This window comes from Onychostoma macrolepis, chromosome 19, assembly GCF_012432095.1.
Source record: "Onychostoma macrolepis isolate SWU-2019 chromosome 19, ASM1243209v1, whole genome shotgun sequence".
Lineage (NCBI taxonomy): Eukaryota > Metazoa > Chordata > Actinopteri > Cypriniformes > Cyprinidae > Onychostoma > Onychostoma macrolepis.
Genome location: NC_081173.1, coordinates 24,257,314 through 24,280,601, shown reverse-complemented (window position 1 = coordinate 24,280,601; position 23,288 = coordinate 24,257,314). Strand labels below are relative to the sequence as shown.

The following is a 23,288-nucleotide window of genomic DNA, read 5'->3' as shown; positions in this document are numbered from 1 at the left end:
AATGGCCCTTGTATTGGCAGGTGAACTAAAGGAGGAGAGTACGGGAGGGGTGCCGAAACTGAAGATGCGGGAGATGCTCTTGAGAAAGGAGGGGGCCGAGTGAGTGATATTTAAACCCCAGAGGTTCTCTCTCTCCTCATCTGTTCCTCAGCTCTCCGGCTGTCTATCACTATCTCCTTCACTTCATTACAGACAAAGGAAGCTCTCCAAAGGCATTCAGGTAAGACAGACAACTCATACGAGAGAAAGGACTCCTTTCTCTCTAAGCAGAAAGCTTATGAATGCTCTTCTGGATTGGATTATCTACTGATAAATTTTTTTGGTAGTCTTTATTCGAATATCTGTCCATAGGTCAGTGCTACCATTACTTTTGTGTGAAGTTCTCATGGGATATGGATATAACCAATATGAATGTGTATAGCCTTCATAGTTAAATTAAGTCAAATGTAAACATATGTATACTATATATATTTCACACATATTTTTAAACCTTCACATATACATATAGGGTGAATATATATATATATATATATATATATATATATATATATATATATATTACTAGGAGTAGTCTTGAACCAGGACCAAGCAAAATACTTAAAAAAAAAAAAAGACTTTTATTTTAAAATATAGCCATATAAAAATACAATCCAAATGGTTAAGAGTATAATTTAAATATAATTTGAATAAACATTTCTACTACTCTATACAGAAAATACAAGCACTGAAGTGTCCCACTTTACCTGTATTCACCGAACTACACGCCTGTCCTTGATATCTTTTTTTGTCTTTGATCTTCATTAATGTAAATGTACTTTTTTTGGGTCTGTATTATTGAATGAGTTAGATTTAGATTTGAAAGAATTTGTTTTTATGTAAATAAATTAATCTCTTCTTTACATGTCAAAGAACGGTCAGTTTCCTTAGTGTCACTGGGTCACTTGGTGTTACATTTCCATTCTCATCTTGGTTGCCATCGCGTCACAGTGTCCATTCTACACCGTTCTGATACGGCTAATGAGATTGTGCTTCTGTTTTCTTATGCCCTACAAAAAAATGTGCCATAATTTCACCTTTCAGCTTAATTTTTCAAATTGTCTTGCATTTAAATAGTTTATTGCAGTTCTTCTACTGCATCTTCTGCTGCCTTGTAGCCGCTTTGTCCTAAAATGCATCCAGTTGAACTTTTTTAATTCCTTTGTGGGACATTAAACCATTCTGACCTTTCTAGTTAGAGTTCATTTCATGAGCAATGGTTCTTGGTTTTAGTACCTGAGAGCTATAGTTCACCGTTTTTTGTTCCAAATCCGCATGTCACCATTTGAGCTTCCTAATTAGGCACTCTCTTAGGTTAACTAATTAGTTAAATTAGATGGTGTAGTACTTCAAATAAAGAGCTGAGCATGGAGGCCTCATTAGAGTAACCCTGTCCAAAGTTGCAATTCAATTAAGATGCTAATTATAGTACAGAAATGTAAGAAAAAGGGCAACAAATATGAATTATTTCATTATTCCATTACTTTTCAATTTAGAATTGATTAAAGGAGTAATTCCTGTAATTGATTAATGCTGTCTTATCCTCCAGCTGTTTTTCTTTTTGCTTCATTTTGCAATATTCATGATCAATTCATGATCATACAATCTATAGGACAATTTTTTTCCACTTAACTTTGGCCTCTGTCCTCAAAAAAAAAAAAAAAATTAACTAATGGAGTTGCTTTAGGATAATTTCAGGTGTGTGTGTCTTCACGAGAGCATCGGATTACTTGGACGAAGGTTCCCTTGGGAACTTGCCCGTAGATTTATCTTCATTTTGACAGTTTTATGTTTCACTTGCGGTTTCCACTTGAGAAATGCGGCCCCTGTTACATGAACAACAGATGATTTAGATGTGAGCAGAGAAGCGTTCACTTACAACTAATGAGTGTTCCAAGAAAATACAGAGTTGTGTAACGCTAACAGGTTATACAATCACGCATTGGGTGAAAATGACAGTTTATAATTCCATCTAAATGTCTCTCATAAAGTGCCAAACCTGCTATACCACAATACTTAGAGGTTTAACGTTACCTCTCTGTGTAAATTTAACATTAGAATGAACTATGTTAAGTTGGTTAGCCCAATTACAGCCATAAAAACACTGAAGCAAATTGTTCAGCCTTCCATCAGTGCTTCTGTTCATGGCCAAATTTTGTTCATGCTGCAGTCTTTCTCATCTTCTGTTGTGCCTCATCAATGACTGTGTCTGTTTCTACATACACAGTAGCTCGCTGAACCCAGAGAGAGAAGATCCAAGATGCCACGCTCAAAGTGTGATGTGTAAGAATGTTGCTTTTTGAGTGACAAACCCCTAATCAGAATTTCCCTCTAAATCAAATAAACCCCTCAAACAGTAAGGATATTATCTCAAACAAATGATTGAGAGAACATTTCACATTTTGTTTCCACCCATAGTCCAAAACATGTGTTTGTGCCAGAATTAACTGAGCCAAAGCTCCACCCATGCTAGTCATGTGACCATACATGCAGCAGGGTCTAGCGAGGGGCGCGCCATGTCGTTGTATCTAACCTTTGACCTTTTCCACCACCTTATAGCATGTCCAAAGAGCCAAGCTCCAACTTGGAAAGCGCCATGCAGATGCTCATCAAGACCTTTCATAAGTATTCCGGGAAGGAAGGAGATAAATACACGCTCAGCCGAGGAGAACTAAGGGAACTTCTGACGGAGGAGCTGGGAAATTATCTTGGGGTGAGAAGAAAGCATATGCACATTACTAAATTTTTGCAACCTCTGTTGGTTTCACAAGGAAGATATTAAATAAATAAAAAAGAGGGTGGGGCTTGATTCTATCCACCGGGAATTAATTGAACAATGCAAAGTAGGTGTTCCAAACTGAAATGGAGCCATGTGTTTGGAAGGGAGGGATTAAAAAAAAAAAAGGATTTGTAATTTCCACCAAAAATAACAAAGACAAACATGTTTTATGTACATTAATAAGTACATTGTAAACGATAAGACCAGGAACATGCAGTAAATAGTAAATAAACAAAAAAATGACTTATGATGTAAATTTAATAATGAAACAAAGTTTTCTTCAAAATATATTTTTGATTTTTTTTAACATTCCCTCCCACATTTTGTTAAAATCTTTCCACATAAATTCCTCAGAACTTCTGCAAAAAAGATTTAAATACCTGCTATCTTCTGTAAGTTACAGAAATGCCCATTTGGTAACGGTTTACAGACCCTGTAATTATGTCTCATGCAAATATTTTATATGTGGATCCACACAATGAACACACACATTCCCTTTCATTAACATTCCCAGCGTTCTTCAAGCTACACACTTTTCAAAATGACATTATCACTTTTGACTTTACATACGATCTTAAAAATAAAGGTTCCAAAAGTGGGTTTTTCTTAAGAACTTTTTTCTTAGTGTAAAGGATATTCCAATGATCTCTTCCACTATGAAGCTTTTAAATCACTTTAATAACACTTTTAAAAATTAAGGTTCCAAAAGGAGGTTTTCACTGAAATGCCATTAAAGAATAATTTTTGGTTCCCCAAAGAACCTTTCAGTGAATAACCATTTTAAACATTTAAAGAACCTTTGGTGAAATGGAAATGTTAATGGATGGTAAAGATTCTTCATGGAACCATACCAATGAAGAACCTTTATTTTTAAGACTGTAAAGAACCTTTTTCCACTGTGAAGACTCTTTAGTGCAATAGAACGGTTCCATGGATGTTTATGGTTCTTCATGGAACCTTTGATGCCAGTAAGTGTATTTTATTACATACTGATGCACAGTTTTAACTCTCCATCTTTTCATTTTTGTCTTCATGCAGAACGCTCAAGATAAAGATGCGGTGGAGCGAGTGATGAACGACCTGGATTCCAATAATGACGGCGAGGTGGACTTCACCGAGTTCATCATCCTCATGGGTGCGCTGACTGTGGCCTGCAACGACTTCTTCCTGGACAGCCCGGCGCCCAAAAATAAGCCCGAGAGCAAGGGTGATGCAGCCACAACAGAGGAAAAGAAAGAGTAATGAGCGAATGCTACCAGAACAGAGAGAAAAAATGGAGCAAAGTATTAGTAGGTTGCATGGTTGAGAACAAGAGAGTGTGTTTCATCCATTTCTTTTATCAGGACCGACAAACCTAGTTCCTGGAGGAGTTTTCTCTGCTTTTATAATTCAACCGAAGCTGTTAATATACTTTCAAAGCAAAACTGACAAACCCTGAAGGCAAAGACTTGGGGGTTTGACAGAAACACATATCAGTTCAGTGCCAGGAGCTGGTTTGTCTAATGCTGAACTATTTTTTTTTTTTTCTAGTTAATGAGAAGTTCTTGAGTAAAGTCTTTCAGGATGGGTGCCTTCTGTTTCATATGAGCGCAGACATTATAAACATGCTATTTATAGTGTTTTTTGGGATGAAGATATAGCAGCAAAGTGTATTTTGAGTGCAATAAGTGGCTACTAAATGAATGTCAAAGTCTGTATAGATAGAAAGTGGTGAGTTATAGACAGTTATGAAAGCTCATTTTTAATAATTCTGAACTGTGACTTGAAAACAGATGTTGAGGTATTTATATTTATATCTTTCATGATGATGTAATTATAAATACCCTTTATTGTTGACAGCAGACAACATTACGTCTACTTCATGTTACCATAAATTCTGAACAGTGTTCATAATCTATAATAATTCAGTGTTGAAGATGTGAACTTGGTTTGTCTCTTTCTGTGCATCTATTTTTTAGCCTATTTTTATTTAATAATCAATATGTATCTTCTTAATTATAATAAACGTGCAACTGACCTCCATACGTTGTCTGACATTTTTTATACTGTAATTTTACATGCAATTTGTTTTTATCATACTGAATATTTATCATGTTTAAAAATGGTTTTCTGTTAAGATTAGTTGTCTCTCTGATTAGTATAAAAAGTTTAGTTTACTACACCAAGGATTTTTTTTTTTTTTTAGATATTAATTAAATATAAAAGTTTTCTATACATATACATTCACATATACCAAATTTGATTGATAATGTTATATCATCCTGCTTCTAAAATCTGTTCTGGAGTAATCAAATTAATTGTGATTATTTTATTATTGATGCATGTTTTGTGAACATTTTTAAAAATATTATAATTATATATTAAAAACTATTTTAAAGTAAATATATGTCAATCTAACAAAAAAGTAAATATTTCCAAGATACTTATTTTGACATTTGGTTTTGTGCAATGACAATACAAAATCCAATTACATAACATAATTGTATTTTTGGTTGTCTTCACAGTTAATATTTTTCTCACACAGAAAATCAAAAAGTATGAAAGCACCTGAACCAGGGTTATTATTGTTAAGTAAAACGGAGACTAAAACCATAAAAAATGTGATTCCTTGAAATAAAATAAGCATTAACTGAAAAAAAAAAAAAAAAAAAAAATATATATATATATATATATATATAGAGAGAGAGAGAGAGAGAGAGATAAACATTTATTTTCATTTAAAGTAGTAAAAGTAGTAAAATAACTAAAACTAAATAAACAAAGATTAAACAACAAAAAGTATACATAAAATAAAATGTCAAAGTAAAATATAATTTGAAATATTAACAAAAACTATAATAGTACATTATATCAATTATACTAATATAACACTGCTCTAAACAAGAATTCTGTCTGTTCCAGCAAAGCACAAACTTAACATTCATGAAAACATAAACAAATTTGAGATTTTGGGTCCTTTTTGAGCAGAATTGTTCAAAAGACAGCTGCTTTTACCCCAGACGTGCAGTAGACAAAACTTTGTTTAACAGTTGGCTAAAGTGTCTGATATTACAGTAAATCCACAACAGTGGGAATTCCCGTTATAGATGTGTGCATCCTGGACTTGTTGCTAATTTCCGGCTCAACCTGTTTGACCTGATCTACTACTAGCCATGTTTACCCAGGCCTGTAAAGGAGAAACAATAAGCAGCCACAAACAGAAAGAGCATTAAAATGTCTGCTGATCCTGAATTCATATTTCCAGAAGCACATTTGTGTTCAGCTCAGAGCTAATTACTTCAGTCCAGACAGTCATGTTGAATCAATTATGGATGGTATCTTTAATTTCAGTGATATAAGCATTTACTGGTTCGTGTTACATAGCAACTGATCACATGCTGCTGTATTCATTTTGCTCCAGCCAAAAAAATATTTAACGCATTGGATCAGGGTGGATCAGACGTAGGGTGCTTTCTACAGGAATCCATTACGACAAAGTTTATACTACATAACCTCATGTCATTCACTGAGATGTAAATGACACAAACCTGCACATGTAATGGCAATGAAATCATCAGCAGAAAGGCTGCAACAAACCTGTGGTAGTTTTACACGGGTTGCATCAGCTGAAGCATATCATGCATGTTAACAATGCAGAAATGTTTAACATTTTTCCTCTTCATCATTGTTGCAGTGTACTTTGTATTTATTCTCTGATCTAATACTAACTTAAACTTTGAGTTCATAAAAATATATATTTTTTACACACAACTTTTCAAAAGTCAAAAACTTTTCAAAAGATCGTAAACACATAAAAAGTAATATTGTGAAATATTATTATTATGATTTAAAATAACCAATATAATAATATAATCCAAAAAGAATAATTTCTTATTATTATCAATGTTGAAAACAGTTGTTCTGCTTATATTTAATAGGAATAATATGTTCTCTTTCATAGGTTCACTCAACGCTGTGTAGCTTTACGCATTGGAAACGCCCCGTGGGTGTGCTGATTGTCTGAAGCCCTTATAGAATCACGCCAATTTATTGGCTGATGGCACGGATGCCATCATCGACTTTCTTACGTCGCCTCCTTATACTGGTGAACGCGCCATCAACTCCTCAGATTTCTCTGCCTTCACAAAGCGGCCATACTAGCCCTTCTGTTGCGATTTTTCTGGCCCGATTTCAGATCGTTTCAGATCGTTTCGTCTTTCTTGGAATTCTTCATTTGCACTTCAGCGATTGTGTTAGCGGAACTTTGTTTCTCCTTGCGGTGAAGTGCCATGGAGTACCGTCGTTGTCAACCACCGTGTTCTCGCTTGGTTTTTGAGAGGGAATCATCAGTTTTTCCCCGTCGCGCACCAGAGGCCACAGAGGCCCTCCGCGAATCTGCGACCTGGGGTTCGGATGTTGAGCTCGAGGCGATGGAGAGCGAGCAGACTGGCCTCGCCCTTTCTCTCCCTCTCTCGTCTGAGCACGTGCGCGCGCTTTCTTCGGTTGAATTTGCGCATGATTATTTATGTCCTAGTCCGGAGGCACGCGATGCAGTTTCCTTTGGGCTAGAGGACGTTTTATTCACCGTGGCGTCCAACTGAGGATTTTGGGCCTGCTTTAGCCGACGCTCTCCAGCCTAGCGGCCAGGCTGCGTGGCCTTCTGCGGCCTACTCCGAACTTGTGGACGTGCTCTTGCGCGTCACTGAGAAGCTCTCTATTGATTGGCCTAATGAGCCCCGCGAATATCAGTTATCCAGACTCGATGAGCGGTTCCTTAGCGGTCCAAATTCAAGGCCTGAACGGAGGAAGCTACCGTTTTTCAGTGATCTGCACCACGAGATCTCCAGATCCTGGAAGCAGCCTTTCTCTTCCCGCCTCACGAACGCGGCAGCTGCTGACTTCACCAACCTAGTGGGTTCCGTGGAGCGGGGCTATACCGCCATTCCGGCGACTGAGGACATGTTGGCCACACACCTCTCGCCATCTTCGGCGTCCTCTTGGAAGTCCCGCCCCATCTTTCCAACTAAACCATGTAGGACCACTTCCGCTCTTATCGGGAAGTCCTACGTGGCAGCTGGTCAGGCAGGCATGGCCCTTCATACTATGACCATCCTCCAAGCCTACCAGGCGGATGTCCTGAAGGAGATGGACGAGGGTGACGGTCTGACTCCAGAAGCAGTCAAGGAGCTCCGCAGAGCCACGGACTTGGCCCTGAGAGCCACTAAGCACACCGCCATAAGGCGCTCTATGGCGGGCTCGGTAGCTGCAGAGCGCCACCTTTAGCTCAATCTCATGGAGATTCGTGAGAAGGAAAAGACACCCCTGTTTCTTAGTCTGGGCTATTTGGGGAGGCAGTCAATTCGGTTGTTGAGAAGTTTCGATACGCCAAGTCTCAGTCAGCTGCCCTCAGGTGACTCCTCTGTCACCCCCTCCTCCTCTTTGTCCAGAGAGCACTCCTTCGAGCGGGGGACTGGTTTGTCACTGTCGACCTGAAAGATGCCTATATTCATATTCAGGTTGTTCGGCGGCACAGGAAGTTCCTTCGGTTTGCTTTTGGGGACTGACTCATTTTGGCCCACTCCACTCCCACTGACTCATTTTAGCCCACTCCACTCCCACAGGGATGTCCTCTGCCACGTTCGAGCTCTTGGCCTCAGAATGAACACCAAGAAGAGTGTTCTCACCCCTTCTCAACAGACTGTGTTCCTGGGAGTTCACTTGGATTCCGTTCAAATGCATGGCCGTCTGGCTCCTACTCGGATTTCCAGGCTCAACGCATGTTTGGACCGCTTCAAGCTATACCATCATGTCTCTGTGAGCACTTGTCGCAGGCTCCTAGGCCTCATGGCTGCAGCCTCCCCTGTGCTGCCACTGGGACTGCTTCACATGAGGCCGTTCCTTTGGTGGACAAAACTCTCAGGGATCCGCTCTGTAGGACCAGCCACTCGCCTAGTAAGGGTGTCGCACAGTTGCTTTCACACCCTTTCAATTTGGCGAGATCCCCTCTTTCTCGAGAAGAGAGTCAGAATGGGCACGGTTCACCGTCGCCAAATGATTACGGCGGACGCATCTCTGACGGGCTTCGATGGCAGACCGGCGTGCGGAGTTTGGAAGGGAGAGTTCCTCTCCTGGCACATAAACTGCCTGGCACTGATTCACTTTCTCCCCTCACTCAGGGGTGTCACGTGATTGTCAGGATGGACAACATGGCGGTGGTATCCCACATATATCGCCAAGGGGGTTCACGGTCGCGCACCCTAAACAGGCATGCACGCCGTCTTCTCCTTTGGGCTCAGGGCAGGCTCCTCTCCTTGAGAGCGGTTCACGTCCCAGGAGTCTTGAACCTCGCAGCCAACTTTCTGTCAAGGCAGAAGCTCGGATTGGGGGAGTGGATGCTGAACCACCAAACGGTATCCCAGTTTTGGGATCTGTTCGGCAGGGCAGAGGTGGACCTCTTTGCGACACAGGAGTTGTCCCAATGTCCACTTTGGTTCTCCCTGAGTTCCCCAGCACCTCTGGATTCGGATGCGTTCGCTCACCCGTGGCCAGACCTGAGGCTGTATGTGTTTCTGCCCGTCAAGTTGATTCCGGCGATACTCTGCAGGGTGAAGGAGAGAGGTGCCCGTCTCCTGCTCGTGGCCCCGTTCTGGCCATCCCAGACGTGGATCTCGGAGCTGATTCCTCTTCTGTATCGGCCTCCGTGGGAGATTCTGATCAGACAAGACCTGCTCTCTCAGCTTCAAGGCAAGATCTGGCATCCTCGACCCGAGATCTGGAAGCTATGGGTATGGCCCATATGGCCGCCAGTTTTGACTTCTGGTATTCCTGCTGATGGACTATCGCTAGTGCCAGAGCCCCTTCCACAAGGAGGCTGTATTCTTCCAATTGGAAGGTCTTTGAATCATGGTGTTTAGCCCATGCAACAGACCCAGTCAACTGCCCTATAGGTCCAGTACTGGAGTTCCTGCGAGAGAAGCTTGCGGCAGGGCGCCCGCTACCACCTTAAGAGTTTATGTTGCGGCCATCGCCGCTCAGAGAGAGCTGGATGAAATCCCCCTGGGGAGACATCGGTTGGTCTCTGCGTTTATGCGTGGAGTTCGGCTTCTGAGACCCGGCATCTTCTTGGGACTTATCAATCGTCCTGGAGGGCTTAATGGAAGCCCCTTTTGAGCCCCTGGAGTCAGCTCCGGAACGGATTCTGACTCTCAAAGTTACTCTTTTGTTGGCGCTACCGTCTTTGAAGCGAGTTGGGGATTTGCAAGCTCTCTCTCTTAGTGAAGTGTGTATGGACTTTGCCCCAGATCTGCTCAAAATAACCTTACGGCCTAGGCCTGGCTATGTTCCCAAGGATTTATCCACATTGTTTCGTTCTCGGGTGGTCACACTTCACTCTTTCCATCCTCCTCCTTTTGACTCAGGAGAGGATGAGAGACTTCACATGCTCTGCCCTGTTCGGGCTTTGAAGCTGTATGTGGACTGCTCCAGCCATTGGAGAAAATCTCCCCAGTTGTTGGTATGCTTTGGTGCTGGCTGCTGTGTGCTTGCCGCATCTAAGTACAGAATGTCTCACTGGGTGAGGGACGCTATTTCGCTGACTTATGAGGTGCGTGGTCTTTCTTCACCTCTCAGCGTTCGGGCGCATTCTACTAGGGGTGTGGCTTCCTCTCAAGCTCTTTTTAGAGAAGTCCTCCTAGAAAATATTTGTGTAGTGGCAGGATGGTCCTCTCCGCACACTTTTATCAGGTTCTATAACTTGGATCTTGACACGGCTCCCAGGTTTTGTCCGCTTGAACCAGCTGTGTATGCTATCTGGTTCGTAGTCGGGCCAGGCAAGGCAGCATTTTTTAGCTTGGCGTGTTTGGTATATCGTTCCCAATGCGTAAAGCTACGCAGCGTTGAGTGAACCTATGAAAGAGAACGTCTCGGGTTACTCGGGTAACCCATGTTCTCTGAATAGAGAACGAGACGCTGTGTTGGCTGCCAAGCTCCTCATGCTGCTGACAAGGGGCCTTTTTCGGTTGATGACGCGTTCACCAGTATAAGAAGGCGACGTAAGAACGTCGATGATGGCATCCGTGACATCAGCCAATAAATTGGCGTGATTCAGACAATCGGCACACCCACAGGGCGTTCCCAATGCGTAAAGCAACACAGAGTCTCGTACCCTATTCAGAGAATGTAGTTTACCTGAGTAATCCGAGACGTTTTAGTAATATTATAAAATATAATTTTTGTGGAAACCTTGATATATTTTTTCTGCATTCTTTGATGTATAACAAGTTTAAAACACAGCATATGTGACCTGGACCACAAGGATAAATTTTATGAAACTGAGATTTTTACACCATCTGAAAGCTAAATAAATGCACTTTCCATTGGTGTATGGTTTGTTAGGATAGGACAATATTTGTCCAAGATACAACTATTTGAAAATCTGGAATCTGAGGGTGCAAAAAATCTAAATACTGAGAAAATTGGCTATAAAATTGTCCAAATTAATTCCTTAGCAATGCATATTACTGATCAAAAATTAAGTTTTGATACTACGATCTATGAAGTGTCCAAAAAATTGTATTGATTTTTTATTCAAATTTATTTTTTATGTGTTTCATGTAAACCAAGGTTCCTCAAATCTTTCCCTGGAGGACCAATCTGCTGCAGAGATTAGCTCCAACCCTGATCAAACTCACCTACCTGTGATTTTCTAATGATCTTGAAGACTCTGATTAGCATGCTCAGGTGTGTTTGATTAGGGTTAGAGCTAATGTGCTAATGTTTTCAGGACCATGTGCAAGATGCACCAAGGAGGTGTAAAATGCAGAGATCTGGACCTCATAATGTTTATGACAGCTATATAAGTCCTTTTTTTCATTTACCAGACACTTTTATTTTTTATTTTATTTATTTCACCAGACAATAATGTGTGAATCGTCCAGGATAGCACAAGCTAATAAAGGAAGGATATTAAGGATAGATAAAGCATAAAAATGCAAATCTTATTAATTCCTTTATCGCACACAATCACATTATCCATGCAGGATACAAATCCTGCTTTCACACAAACAATTAGATCATATAAAACATGTATGAACCAAATCTAGAGGATTTCATATGTCTTCATATCTATCTTGCTCCAGACTACAGCCGGTGTTTAGGACAGTGACAGTCTTTTGGCCAGAGCTGAGGCTGTTGTGGCAGCTGTGATGTGGCAGTGTCACCTGACCGGGTTCGGCTGGTAACTGTAGTGCTGCATGTCACTGTTATCTGGCCAGGCTGTCTGGACCAGCCCTGACAGACACCTCAGCTTACCTCAAGTGCTGAACGTCTCCACCACAGTCTCCTCCAGCTCTGCTTCTGATCCCTCCGTGGATGATCTGTGCTCACGATAACAACAACGACAACAGTGTCCATATCAGTGTTCATACATGCAGACAAACACGTACTTCCTACACACTCTTAGAAATAACGGTACAAATGCTGTCACTGGGGCGGTACCTTTTTAAAAGGTACACTTTTGTACCTATTAGGTTCAAATATGTACACTTTAAGTACTAATATGTACCTTTAAGGTACCAAAATGGACCTTTTAAGTACAAACATGTACCTTTTGAAAAGGTACCGCCACAGTGACAGCTTTTGTACCTTTATTTCTGAGAGTGCAAACTAAAGTGGAAGTGCACACAAAGAGCTCACACGCAAAGATTCGCTCATGTATATGAACACAGGAATGCATTTGTAAAACTATGTTTGACATTCTAGGGCAAATCTGACAAATGTAAGAGTGTGTGAACAGGTTCAGAGAGCCACAGATGATAATGCAATAGATCACAAACATTAGTATCTGTACTGTGACCCACATTTCCTCATACTGTTTTGATACTGGATAGTAGTACATTGTGTAAAAATACACTACTACTGTGTTTTACTATGTAAAAAAAAAAATTAAAATGATTCAGCTTTGTTATCACGTGAATAAATTACATTCTAAAAAAACCCCCTAGAAATAGTAACAGCTATTTTAAATTGTAATAATATTTCCACAGTGCTACTGTTTTTGCGGTGTGTTTTATCGACTCAATGTAGCCTTGGTGCCTTCTTAAAAACACTAAAACATCTTTCCAACCCCAAACCTTTGAACGGTGGTGTATAAAACTGAACATTATAATGTTCCCACAACCAAAAATGCAATTTGGAAAATGTTTCAACACATTTGTTGTCTGGTGGTTTTTCTGGTTGACTGCTGTTTGAGGTTGCAACAAACTACAGTTGTTCTCACCCTTACAAAGTTTTAAACACATGGTCTGTATTGTAATTGACTTGATTTCTCTCACTTGCTTTATTTCCTATGTTTGCAGTGTAATTTCTCATTGTTTAGATCACAACTATAACCCAGTTGTCAAGCTACATTTGCAAACTATTACAATTCGACTAGCACGCTAATTGCTACCAGCTAAAGCTCAGAGTGCACTGTGAAATGTTCCCAGGCCTATAAAGTTTTGACTTTTTAACTAAACTTTTGTAATATCACAAATAAAAAATAGGCTACCATCTTTTTTACTATTTGATTAGATACTTAATTTTTTATTGTAGTTAATCTACTATGAAACCAAAGAGCCTGTTTTCTCAAGGCCTGGTTGTTGGAGAGAGCTTTGATTTACACGTTTTCACGTGTTTGGTGTATCTTTAACGGCTGGTTTGTCTGTCTATCTCATACAATATGCTCGTGGAGGATGGCTCTGGTCTTAAATTGGATCACAGCAGGCGTCACAAGAGACCGCTTATCGGACTCAGCTATCATGATGATGAAGTAAGAAAGGTAAAAAGAGAGGGATCTTAGCGTACCTACTGAAAGGAAAGGGGGAGGGCTGGTGTCAATTCAAGCCTTTTCCCCTGCACGTTAAGTGTCTTTAATACCGGTGAAACGATACTGAGGCAACACTTTGCCCATTTTTAGCAGCGTGATTCCCTTCGGCTATCACGTATTGCTGCTATTCTACCCTAAACCCCGGGGGCCGCATAGACTCGTGTACATCTGATCTGCAAACAGTCATTAACCCTGTCGCCTCTGTCACCCCTTCACCTAACCTTCACTGCGATCTTAACCTGCCTATGACAGCAGCCCTGGATTAACAATTCATCTCAATTTAAGACAATGCAGACAGTAACTCAATCCCGAGGCTAAAATTAACACTAATGGGTCTTGAAGAGGGCCTGAGAATGCAGAAATCATTCATGAGGAGCACTCGGGAAAGACGTAGGCTATCAATGAAATGATTCATAACTAATGACCAAGGGTGGATCAGGGCAAGGTGAATGAATGACAGTGTGACTGTGCACCTTTGGACCTGGACGGGGTCTGATTTACGGAGTAACTGACAGGGTTATTAAACTAAATCAGAAATCATAAAAAACATTCCCGTTGCTTGAAATAAAATGAATGTTAACTAAAATAAAATAATCTAAAATAAATAAATAAATAACTTTTTCAAATGAAAAAACAAAAATTCATCTAGATCCCGAGGCAACATTTCTCATGCTTCTCAACTTAATTTAGGCCTACTAAAATAACTAAAACTAAATAAAAATTAATAACACTATCCACCTTATTTTTTCCCGTAAGAGCTGGCGTAGCTCAGTCATTCTTGAGAATTGGGATAAAACAGGGTGCAAAACTGAAAAAAATAAAACCTTGTTCTCGGACAAATGAAACTATATTTATGTATCTTATATGTACTAAGCTACTGAGCTATGCTTTGATTCAACCTCCCAACTTTTCTCTTTTTTAACAAAATGTGCTTTTTACCTTGGACTGTGTAATATAACTTTATCTTTAACAGCATTCAAGATGTTTTTAACATTTCAAAACACATTCTCATGTCAGCAGACAGATCACACTTTCACATGCGACCAACAATTCCACAACAAATATAAAATATCATGATGAAATATTATCAAAATATTCATCTGACGGTGGTGACGAAAACCTGAATTTGTAGTGATTTTAACTATCAAATACATTGAACAGTGAGTATGTTATTGTTTATAAAGCTTTTATTCAAGAGTCACATTTAAGTATTTTGATATATCATTGGAACACAAAATCTTATGGTGGTGACATCTGACTGTGTTCATGTAGAAGCCATTTTGTTTTTTTTTATGCTAGATGCTAATGGAACCTGCTTTAGGAGAATAAAATGATCTAAATATTTCAAATAATTTCCTCAGAAATTGGAATATGGTGTTTACATATCATGGATGGGACACAGGAAATATTAACATTAGGATTTAAAATATTCTAAAACTATAAAACTGTAGACTGCAGAGCCTGTCTAACAGTGAAGTACTCTGCAGAGGAGGAACGTGGCAAGGGGTCCTTTAAAGTGACAGCTGCCCCTGATATTCCCTGATTTTATTACATTTTAATAAATGTCTGACGGAGTTGACAAAAAGTGGGGACACAACTTTGAAACTTTATGAAACATGCATGTGTCACTGAAAAACAACCTTGCTTTGATATGGGATATTACTAGGTGTTGCTTTTCTTGAAACAAGGTCTTTTTCATCATTAAAAAAACATTTTTATCCATTTTATTGCATATGAATGATTGAACCCTTCTCTGTGGACACACTGTTTTAGATGTAGTGAGAAGACAATAAGAGTCATAGATTTGGTATAATAATGAGAAAATTAAAGGGGATAATTGTGTTAAATAGGCCTACATTTTATTATTAATCCCTCATAACATTTAAAATTGAAAAATATTTTTAAACCTAATAGCAGTTACATTTGCTGGACCTGTTTTGTCCCATGTCTCAAGAATGACTGAGCTATTTGTTAATTTAATGTGTCCGGCTTCCGGTGTCATCCACTTCCTGCTATTGTTGGCTGTACAAAACAGCAAACTGGTGTGTCTTTCCATATTGTTTTAATATATTATCTTAATTATGAACACACTGATTTGTAGCGCTAACAGTTTTACCATTCACTGCGCTACTGTTTAGTCTTATACTTCTCGTTATTTCTCTTCAGCAGCTAATAATCCGGAAGTCTCGCACATTCACAGAAAACGGTTTACTTCCGCTTTGAAAAATAAGTTGAATAGATATAAAACTTTCAAATTAAAAACAACTTCTAAATATTATTAAAAACTATAAAACTATCTCAATTATATTAAATAACACTGGTAACTGACTGCAAAAGTGTACCTACCTCATAGGCCTATGCTATATTTAGGGCAGTGTGAAAGTATCCTCAAGTCATTCAAAGCAGAAATGGTTTCAGACAATCACAGTAAATTAAGTGACAATAACAGCTGTGAACTTGAGTGCTGCCATGATTGTCCTGTTATTTTACAACTGATTGGTACAAATAATAGGCCAACATTGGGGCTAATGTATTATTTGCAGGGTTGGTTCTTTGTATGACCAATAGAGGCCGCCAGACACTAACTTTTAGTCAGATGGGCACCGTTATATTACTCTCATGTCTTTTTCACTAGGTCAAGAAACCAAGTTCAGGGGTGGAGCTGGTGTGTACAGTGTTAACTCGACAACAAGAGGGCAGCAAAGTCGGTGGTATAATAAATTTTAGCTGTCTCCTAAAGCAGTGAAAGTTATGTGTAGCTAATTGTCTTGCCTTTGAGCTGAACATGTGTGATTTATGATTTGTGTTTAGGGGACTAATCCTGGATCCGTAGAAGTACAAAGAAAATCCAACATTAGTGTGCTGTTCTGACTCGTAGCAATTGTTTCTTCACATCTGAATATTGAAAAGCATGCTTTCATAAATGATTGTATATATATTTAATTGTAATTGTTTTATTGTTCTATTTTTGAGATCAGTGTTCACATAGCTACAGTTGATAAATTATGCAAAATTGCTTTTGTCACAAAAGTATACTTTTTTAATTTAAAGGCATTTTACATTTAGAACAAGCTAATTTAATTAGGAAAATGATAGAGGAATAAATCTTTTTTTTTTTTAAATCACGTTAAATCAAACTGATTTAATGAAAAGGCAGTCTTAAAACTACAACTCCACTCATGCAGCTGAACCGTACAAGCATTCAGACGCGTCTATTATCAAATCGGGGGGTACAATTTTTCTTTTTAGAAAACGGTCGTAGTACATGCCCTCCAAAACAATTTACACAAGATCATAAATAAATTCTAATTTATACCTATTTACAACAGTGCAGTGAACTCACTGCAAAATGCACAACACACAATTTCTCCCTGCATCATTCGCAAAATGGTCTGATCTCGACCAGGTCACATGTTTGAAAGACGGGGGGCGACGATAAAAATATTGAGCAGTTACAGAAACAGCGTCAGGCATTTATCAGGTCTACCTCACCTAAACGTCACTAATATTTCTTTAAATACAAAACAATTCTATAATATCACCAGAAACATAACAAATTTGTAAAAATCGTTTATTTGTTTTAGCCTGACCACCCCTATTTTCCACACATGCCCTGCGCGAGTCGACTCCGGCTGTCCCTCTTTGTCCGGCAACGAGCAGGCCGTAATTAACATGGCCAATTTCGCGTTTGGGGATAAATATTAAATCGTAAGTCTATTTGACATTGATTGTTTGTCATATGCGGGTTGACATCCATGTCTTGATGCAACAGTCAGGTGTATATGAATGAGCTGTGTGAGCAACGTTTACCGTCTTTACCTTGCTTGCTGATGGCTAAACGGCTAACGGTAGCTAGATCGCGAATTCAAATCACGTTTGAATTAAATTCAAACGCTTAAAGCGTCATTTACAGTCGCACTGTAGTTTCGAATCGAAAGCAGTTTAAAATGGGGGGAAGATCTCGGCGTGCTTGCATCTGAATGACATTTCGACGGCCGTCCAGGTAGAAACACATCTGTATGTGATCACATTACAGGCAGGCAGATGTGTATTCACATTCAGTCCATCCCAATCACTTCTTATCACGGCTGGTTTGAGTGCTTGCAAAGATCTTTTGGTTAACATCTTTAGACGTATCTGCTGCGATGCTCATCCAGATCGCGTTATTATTTGGGGGTGCATGCGTTTAAACGGGCTGAAAATGATAAATCTGACTCAAATCATGAATGCATCCTTCAGACATGTTGCTGAGTAGGTGCCTGATCTCATTGGCCCATCGGTACAGTTAAAATTAAGCATTTCACGCGCAATTCCTGGGGCTGCGGGGTGATACTCGTTGGACCCGAGGAGGTTTTCGTCAAATAAAGTAATTTCTGTAAATGAACGGTGTCATGGCACCGCACCGACAGTCATTTTAATGGCGGGACAGCAGGCGGGACAGAGTCAAGGAAAACGAGGCAAAGGTAGGAAACTGTCAATCAGCGCATCTCTGTGTCCGAGCGGGAATCCACACAGCTCTGGCTGCAAATCTCCCTTTTCCCTGTCCGCACATGCCTGAATGTACGGTGGCCTTGTTTTCGTGGGGATCTGTCTTTGGGTAGCTTTATGTCAACCTCGCATCACTTGTCTATTCACGCGTGTTCGTTTGGGTTTGTTTTACTATTTTTATTTTTATTGTTTTACACACATTGCATTCAACTCTTTTCCAACGTGTTATTTGCCCTGAAAGCAAGCCTCTTACTTGGGATCAGGGTTTGGGATCTCTAAACATAAAAGTTCATCAGCTGTAAAGTTTGGCTTCAGAGATAGACCGATATGACAGATAGTGCCTGAAAAACGATATGCATAAAAAAAAAACTCTTTTATTGCTGCCTTTTTAAGTAAAATTAGACTACAATTAAATGAGATATATTTTATAGGATTTTAAACAAAAAAATATTATTATTATTAATAATGTATGCAATTTTTCTTTTTGTCAACTTATGTTTATTTTTTGCTGTGTAGCTGTAAATCTCAAAAAAAGAAAATGTATTGGATGATGATAATAATTGTTGTTATTATTTAAAAAGTGACTATCACAGTAACACTGTGAATACTGTAGTTAGGTGCTGGTCTTTAGAGACAAATATTGCTGTATATCCATAAAAATATTGGTCAAACTGATTATCTGTCTATCTCTAGTCTTCAGTTTCTTGTCATAGTGTTTAATAACATGGGATACACTTTGATAATCTAGGTTTTATGGGGTTTTGTTCTCTATTTTTATGGTTTGATTTATTTGGTTCTCAAGAAATGTATGTATTTATTGGAGGTATTTATTATACTGAGATGTGTGGTTGTTGTTTCCACACAGTTGTATAATAGAAACAAAAACATGACCTAGACAAAAGCTATCAACACACATTTTTAACAAAATAGTCAGTTACCAAATATGTTTGTTACCAGTACTCTGCTTTTTCTCTTCAAATGCCAGTCAGGTTTACAGTTGATGCTAACAGTAAATGAGCAATTCCACTTAATACCACCTGACAGATTACAGTGAAAAATGATCTTGTGCACGTTTTTTTGCATCAAGTTTTATATAAGTGTGCTTTTGGTCTAACCGCACCTTTCTCCCTCCCTATTCTTGTTCATTGTTCCCCCTTTCCATTTCTGCTTCCTTAGGTTCCCAGATGAAGAGCCCAGAGAAAAAGAAGAGGAAGTCCAACGCTCAGGTTAGTTCTTGAATCTTTGGACTTAATGCTTTATTTTATATTTAGCCTAACTTTGTTGTAATATTTGCAAAGGTATTCGCATTCTAGTGGACTTGCTTCCCTCTTGAAGCTAAATGTGAAAAATAATTGCATTTAATGACAAATTCAGTGCATTAACATTAGAAACAGCAATTCAGCATTACCACCTCATTTCTCACCCTTTGTATTTCCCGTTAGGGGGCAGCATTCTCCCACCTCTCTGAGTTTGCACCCCCTCCTACTCCGATGGTTGATCACCTGGTGGCCTCTAACCCTTTTGATGATGACTTTGGTCCGCCGTCGCGATCTGGTGGAGGGGGTGGTCCAGGTAGTGCCTCTTTTCTGCCCAGTCCAGGGGGTGGTGGAGGTGGCTACGGTGGACCCGGTCGAATGGGAGGAGGTATGGGATTCATGGGCAGCCCAGGTGGACCTGGAGGTGGACAGCCTGGCCGACGACCCCCTTTCGGTCCGCCAACACCGAATACTGGACCACACCACCCACTCGGATTTGGGGGAATGCCGGGCTTTGGAGGTGGTGGAGGCGGAGGAGGTGGTGGAGGAGGATTTCCACCAGGAGGCCCATCCCAGTTTAACATGCCACCCAATTTCAGCCCACCCATGCACCCTGGGCAGGGCTTCAATCCAATGTTGTCACCTGGAGGTATGGGTGGCGGTCCAGGAGGTGGAGGTGGTCCACCTCATCCAAGGTTTGGGATGCCTCAGCAGCAGCCTCCACATGGACAAGGTGGCCATCCCTTCAACAGTCCACCCTTACCTGGCGGCCCTGGCCCTCGTGGGCCTCCGCATGGCCCCATGAACCCTATGGGGGGTATGGGAGGAGGAATGAACATGATGGGCATGGGTGGCGGAGGTGGTGGGGGTAATATGGTGGGTGGACATCCAGGTATGCCTCCACAAGGACAGTTCCCTCCTCCACAAGATGGCCCGTACCCTGGAACAAGTCCTCCTGTTGGTGAAGAGGGAAAGAACTTTGGTGGTCCAGGTGGTGGTCCACCTGTTCCCTCTCAACAGCAACCACCTAACCTTAACCCCTCCGGTCCTCCATCCAACAATGCCACCCCTGGTCCATCCCCTGCCCCTGGACCCTCACAGCCTGGAGGAGGTTTCCCAGGTCATCCAGATGTCCAACAACCCAACCCCAACACACCAGGACAACCCCAGTCGGCTCCTCAACCCCCCAATCCCAACTCGTCCCCCACTGGCCCCCATAACGGTCCCCAGCCTCAACAAGCACCAACCAATCAGCATCCTCCACCCAACTCCACTGGTGGCCCTGGCCCCAACACCCCATCCAACCAGCAACAACCAACGCCACCAAACTCTGCTCCAGGTTCAGTGGCCTACAACCAGCAGAACAATGCTCCTGGAGGTCCAATGCCAAACCAGCCACCCAACTCCAACCAGAACAACCTTAACAACAGCAGTGGTGGCAACACCCCAGGTAGCAACCCCAATCCTCCATCCAACTCCAACTCCACACCCAACACCCAATCCCCGCTTCCCAGTGGGCCCGCTCCACCCTCTGCTGGCCCGGGCTCCGGTCCCCCAAAGCTAGGTGGAGGCATGGTGTTCCCTTGTGGCCTCTGCATGTCAGAAGTGCATGATGACCAAGAGGCCATCTTGTGTGAGGCCTCCTGCCAACGATGGTTCCATAGAGACTGCACAGGCCTAACTGAGCCAGCGTATGGGCTGCTAACCAGGGAGAGCGCCGCGGTGTGGGCTTGCGACTTCTGCCTCAAGACAAAGGAGATTCAAGCTGTTTATGTGCGCCAGGGACTAGGACAGCTGGTGGCTGCAAATGATGGCTAAAGGAGAGGAGAAGATTGGGGAAGAGGGATGTTTGATTTATTTCTTGGTGCTTTATGTTTTGTGTTTCACGGTGAGAAAGTGAAATGGAAGTGAAGAATTAATCCACCAGAGGAGAGCGAGACATACAGATAAAACTGAACTTCTTAATCTGATGTTACTTCTTGCATTTGTTTCTTCACAGACCTCATAAGCACTTTTAAGGCCCATGTCTCTGATTAAAAAGCATTGAAACAGATGTTGGAAATGTTTGTATATAGAACATCATGACACATTTTCAAAATTCAGCTGTTTTTGATTGATGTTGCACTCATAGGTCTTCATTTCACCTTGGTGACAAATTTGGAGAAGCAGATTGATTCTGGCCACAGTAAAAAGCAAAATTCAATGTTTGTACAAGAATTTAACCTTTTGTGTGATTATACCCAAGATCAGCCTCCAAAGAGCTGTCCAATCTTTTTTTTCTTTCCAAAATCCACCTTGTTGATCTGCAAAGCACTGATGCCAACTTGCTACCTCAAAAATTTTGACATGTCTGGCTAAGAATGCTTTGATTAAGTCAAGAGTGTATAGTCACCACACAACCTCTCCTCTCTTCTCAGTGATTTCCATTTCAGTATATCCAAAGGAAAACGGCAGCGTCCTGAAAAAGGCATATAAGACATGTAGATAATCAACATTTCACTGTGTCTTTGAATACACGAGCGATTTGACAGAAATTGGAGTCCTGCGATTCATTGTTAATAAAACTCTAGATTGTTTCTTTTCATGTACAGCTACTCACTGTTCTTGACACAAAGTGGACAATGATGGATGGTGGCATAGCCGATAGTGGTAATCCATAACCATATCAGTGTATGTAGTCTTTGGATTGCATGTGAACCAATGCAGTACTTTGTCAAAACTGTTTTAATTGTTACTTTTACTGTTCGATTAGGCCTCATCCTGGGCTTTGAAGTAGACCAAATAACACAACGAAATCAAATGTTGTCGCGGAGTAAGATGTTTGCAGTTTGTTTCTTTTTTTATTTCTGCATTTCTGTCCAAGTTGCCTTTTTCTTATTTGTTACTTTTTATGTACCTGTGTGTATGCTGTTCAATGTGCTTGCTCTGGTGGCCTCCATTCGCCAGCATTGTGCAGTAATATGGTGGGGTTTTCTGGCCTCTGGCTCTGTACTGAAAGAAGTAAATTGAATTGTTTTTTACAAGTCTTTTTTGTGACCTTTTCTTATTTAATTAAATATAGGTAAAAAAAAAAAAAAACTAAGGCATATAATTAAAGATATATTTTTTAACGTGTTCATTTCAGCTCAGCAGTCTTTAAAATAATATTTAAAAAGTTTCTTAAAATATATATTTAAAAAACAGCATTTTTGTGCTCCTGTCAGTTAGCTGACAGTCAACTGTCTTTAAGATGTTTTAAACAAAACACTTGTATCCATTGTGATTTCATGACTATATTTGTGATGTCTATAACAATTTCATAAATTTGTAGGGCAACCCCGAAGACTAATTCATCATGGTTTCTCTGGAATTTCCTATGGGCTTTTTTTTTTTAGAATGGAGTAAAATAAAGTCTGTGGTTAACATTATTTTGAGGGTGCATGTTTTGTTGCAAACAACTTAAATTATCTCAGTCTTGTATTTTGAAGCTTTTGTGTTTTTAAAAGGTCTGCTAACAAGTTGCTATGCAAGGACTGCTACAGTTTATAAAACACATCAGTTCTTGTGACTTTTTGTCAACTGTAATTTGTTTAAAAACAAAACACAAAAGTCCCTAAAAGTAATATTAACCACAGACCTTATTTTACTCAAAAAAAACAAAAAGCTGCTGTAAATATCCGAGGAAACTCATGCCTCAAAAATGCAAATCTTGGGTGTATAAACTAGTTCGGAATGCTAAAGTAAGCTATGAATGGCCAAATTCATGAAACATGAGCGGAGCAAATGTCTAAATCATTCACAGATCCGTAACTTTGCAAATGATTAACACAGAAATTTGTTCTAGTCATGGTCGTCATGCCCATTCAAAGTGCCCCCTCAGAATTTTGAGCCAAGATATAACCAATCA

The 23,288-nt window shown here is 40.3% G+C and overlaps 2 protein-coding genes and 1 long non-coding RNA gene across 4 annotated transcripts; 2 read left to right on the top strand and 1 right to left on the bottom strand.

The window, feature by feature from the left end:
* The first annotated feature begins 46 nt into the window (after positions 1 to 46).
* s100s (S100 calcium binding protein S) lies at positions 47 to 4,227 on the top strand. Its single transcript, XM_058753815.1, has 3 exons — positions 47 to 220; positions 2,596 to 2,749; positions 3,854 to 4,227. The coding sequence occupies exons 2-3, from the start codon at positions 2,597 to 2,599 to the stop codon at positions 4,055 to 4,057; spliced, it is 357 nt and encodes a 118-aa protein (XP_058609798.1). The 5' UTR covers positions 47 to 220; position 2,596; the 3' UTR covers positions 4,058 to 4,227.
* Positions 3,845 to 16,147, bottom strand: LOC131525854 (uncharacterized). The gene is made up of 3 exons (XR_009267302.1): positions 16,005 to 16,147; positions 12,104 to 12,168; positions 3,845 to 3,982 (listed from the first exon to the last, which is right to left on the bottom strand). It is a non-coding gene; the product is annotated as an uncharacterized LOC131525854 (long non-coding RNA).
* A 972-nt stretch (positions 16,148 to 17,119) lies between these two features.
* On the top strand, positions 17,120 to 22,529 carry pygo2 (pygopus homolog 2 (Drosophila)). 2 transcript variants are annotated; one of them, XM_058754376.1, is made up of 3 exons: positions 17,120 to 17,366; positions 19,323 to 19,372; positions 19,589 to 22,529. In XM_058754376.1, exons 2-3 carry the CDS (start codon positions 19,331 to 19,333, stop codon positions 21,218 to 21,220), a joined length of 1,674 nt encoding a protein of 557 aa, XP_058610359.1. In that variant the 5' UTR covers positions 17,120 to 17,366; positions 19,323 to 19,330; the 3' UTR covers positions 21,221 to 22,529. The 2 variants fall into 2 exon arrangements, with proteins under 2 accessions (XP_058610359.1, XP_058610358.1); XM_058754375.1 differs by having other exon boundaries at positions 17,120 to 18,121; positions 19,589 to 22,528.
* The last annotated feature ends 759 nt before the right edge of the window (positions 22,530 to 23,288 follow it).

Bases quoted from the DNA above. Each gene is read 5' to 3' on its own strand.
- s100s (XM_058753815.1), top strand. From the start codon at position 2,597: ATGTCCAAAGAGCCAAGCTCCAACTTGGAAAGCGCCATGCAGATGCTC. The intron at 2,750-3,853 runs GTGAGAAGAAAG...GTCTTCATGCAG, and splicing joins AGCTGGGAAATTATCTTGGG to AACGCTCAAGATAAAGATGC.
- pygo2 (XM_058754375.1), top strand. From the start codon at position 18,076: ATGGCGGGACAGCAGGCGGGACAGAGTCAAGGAAAACGAGGCAAAG. The intron at 18,122-19,322 runs GTAGGAAACTGT...CTGCTTCCTTAG, and splicing joins TCAAGGAAAACGAGGCAAAG to GTTCCCAGATGAAGAGCCCA. The intron at 19,373-19,588 runs GTTAGTTCTTGA...ATTTCCCGTTAG, and splicing joins AGAGGAAGTCCAACGCTCAG to GGGGCAGCATTCTCCCACCT.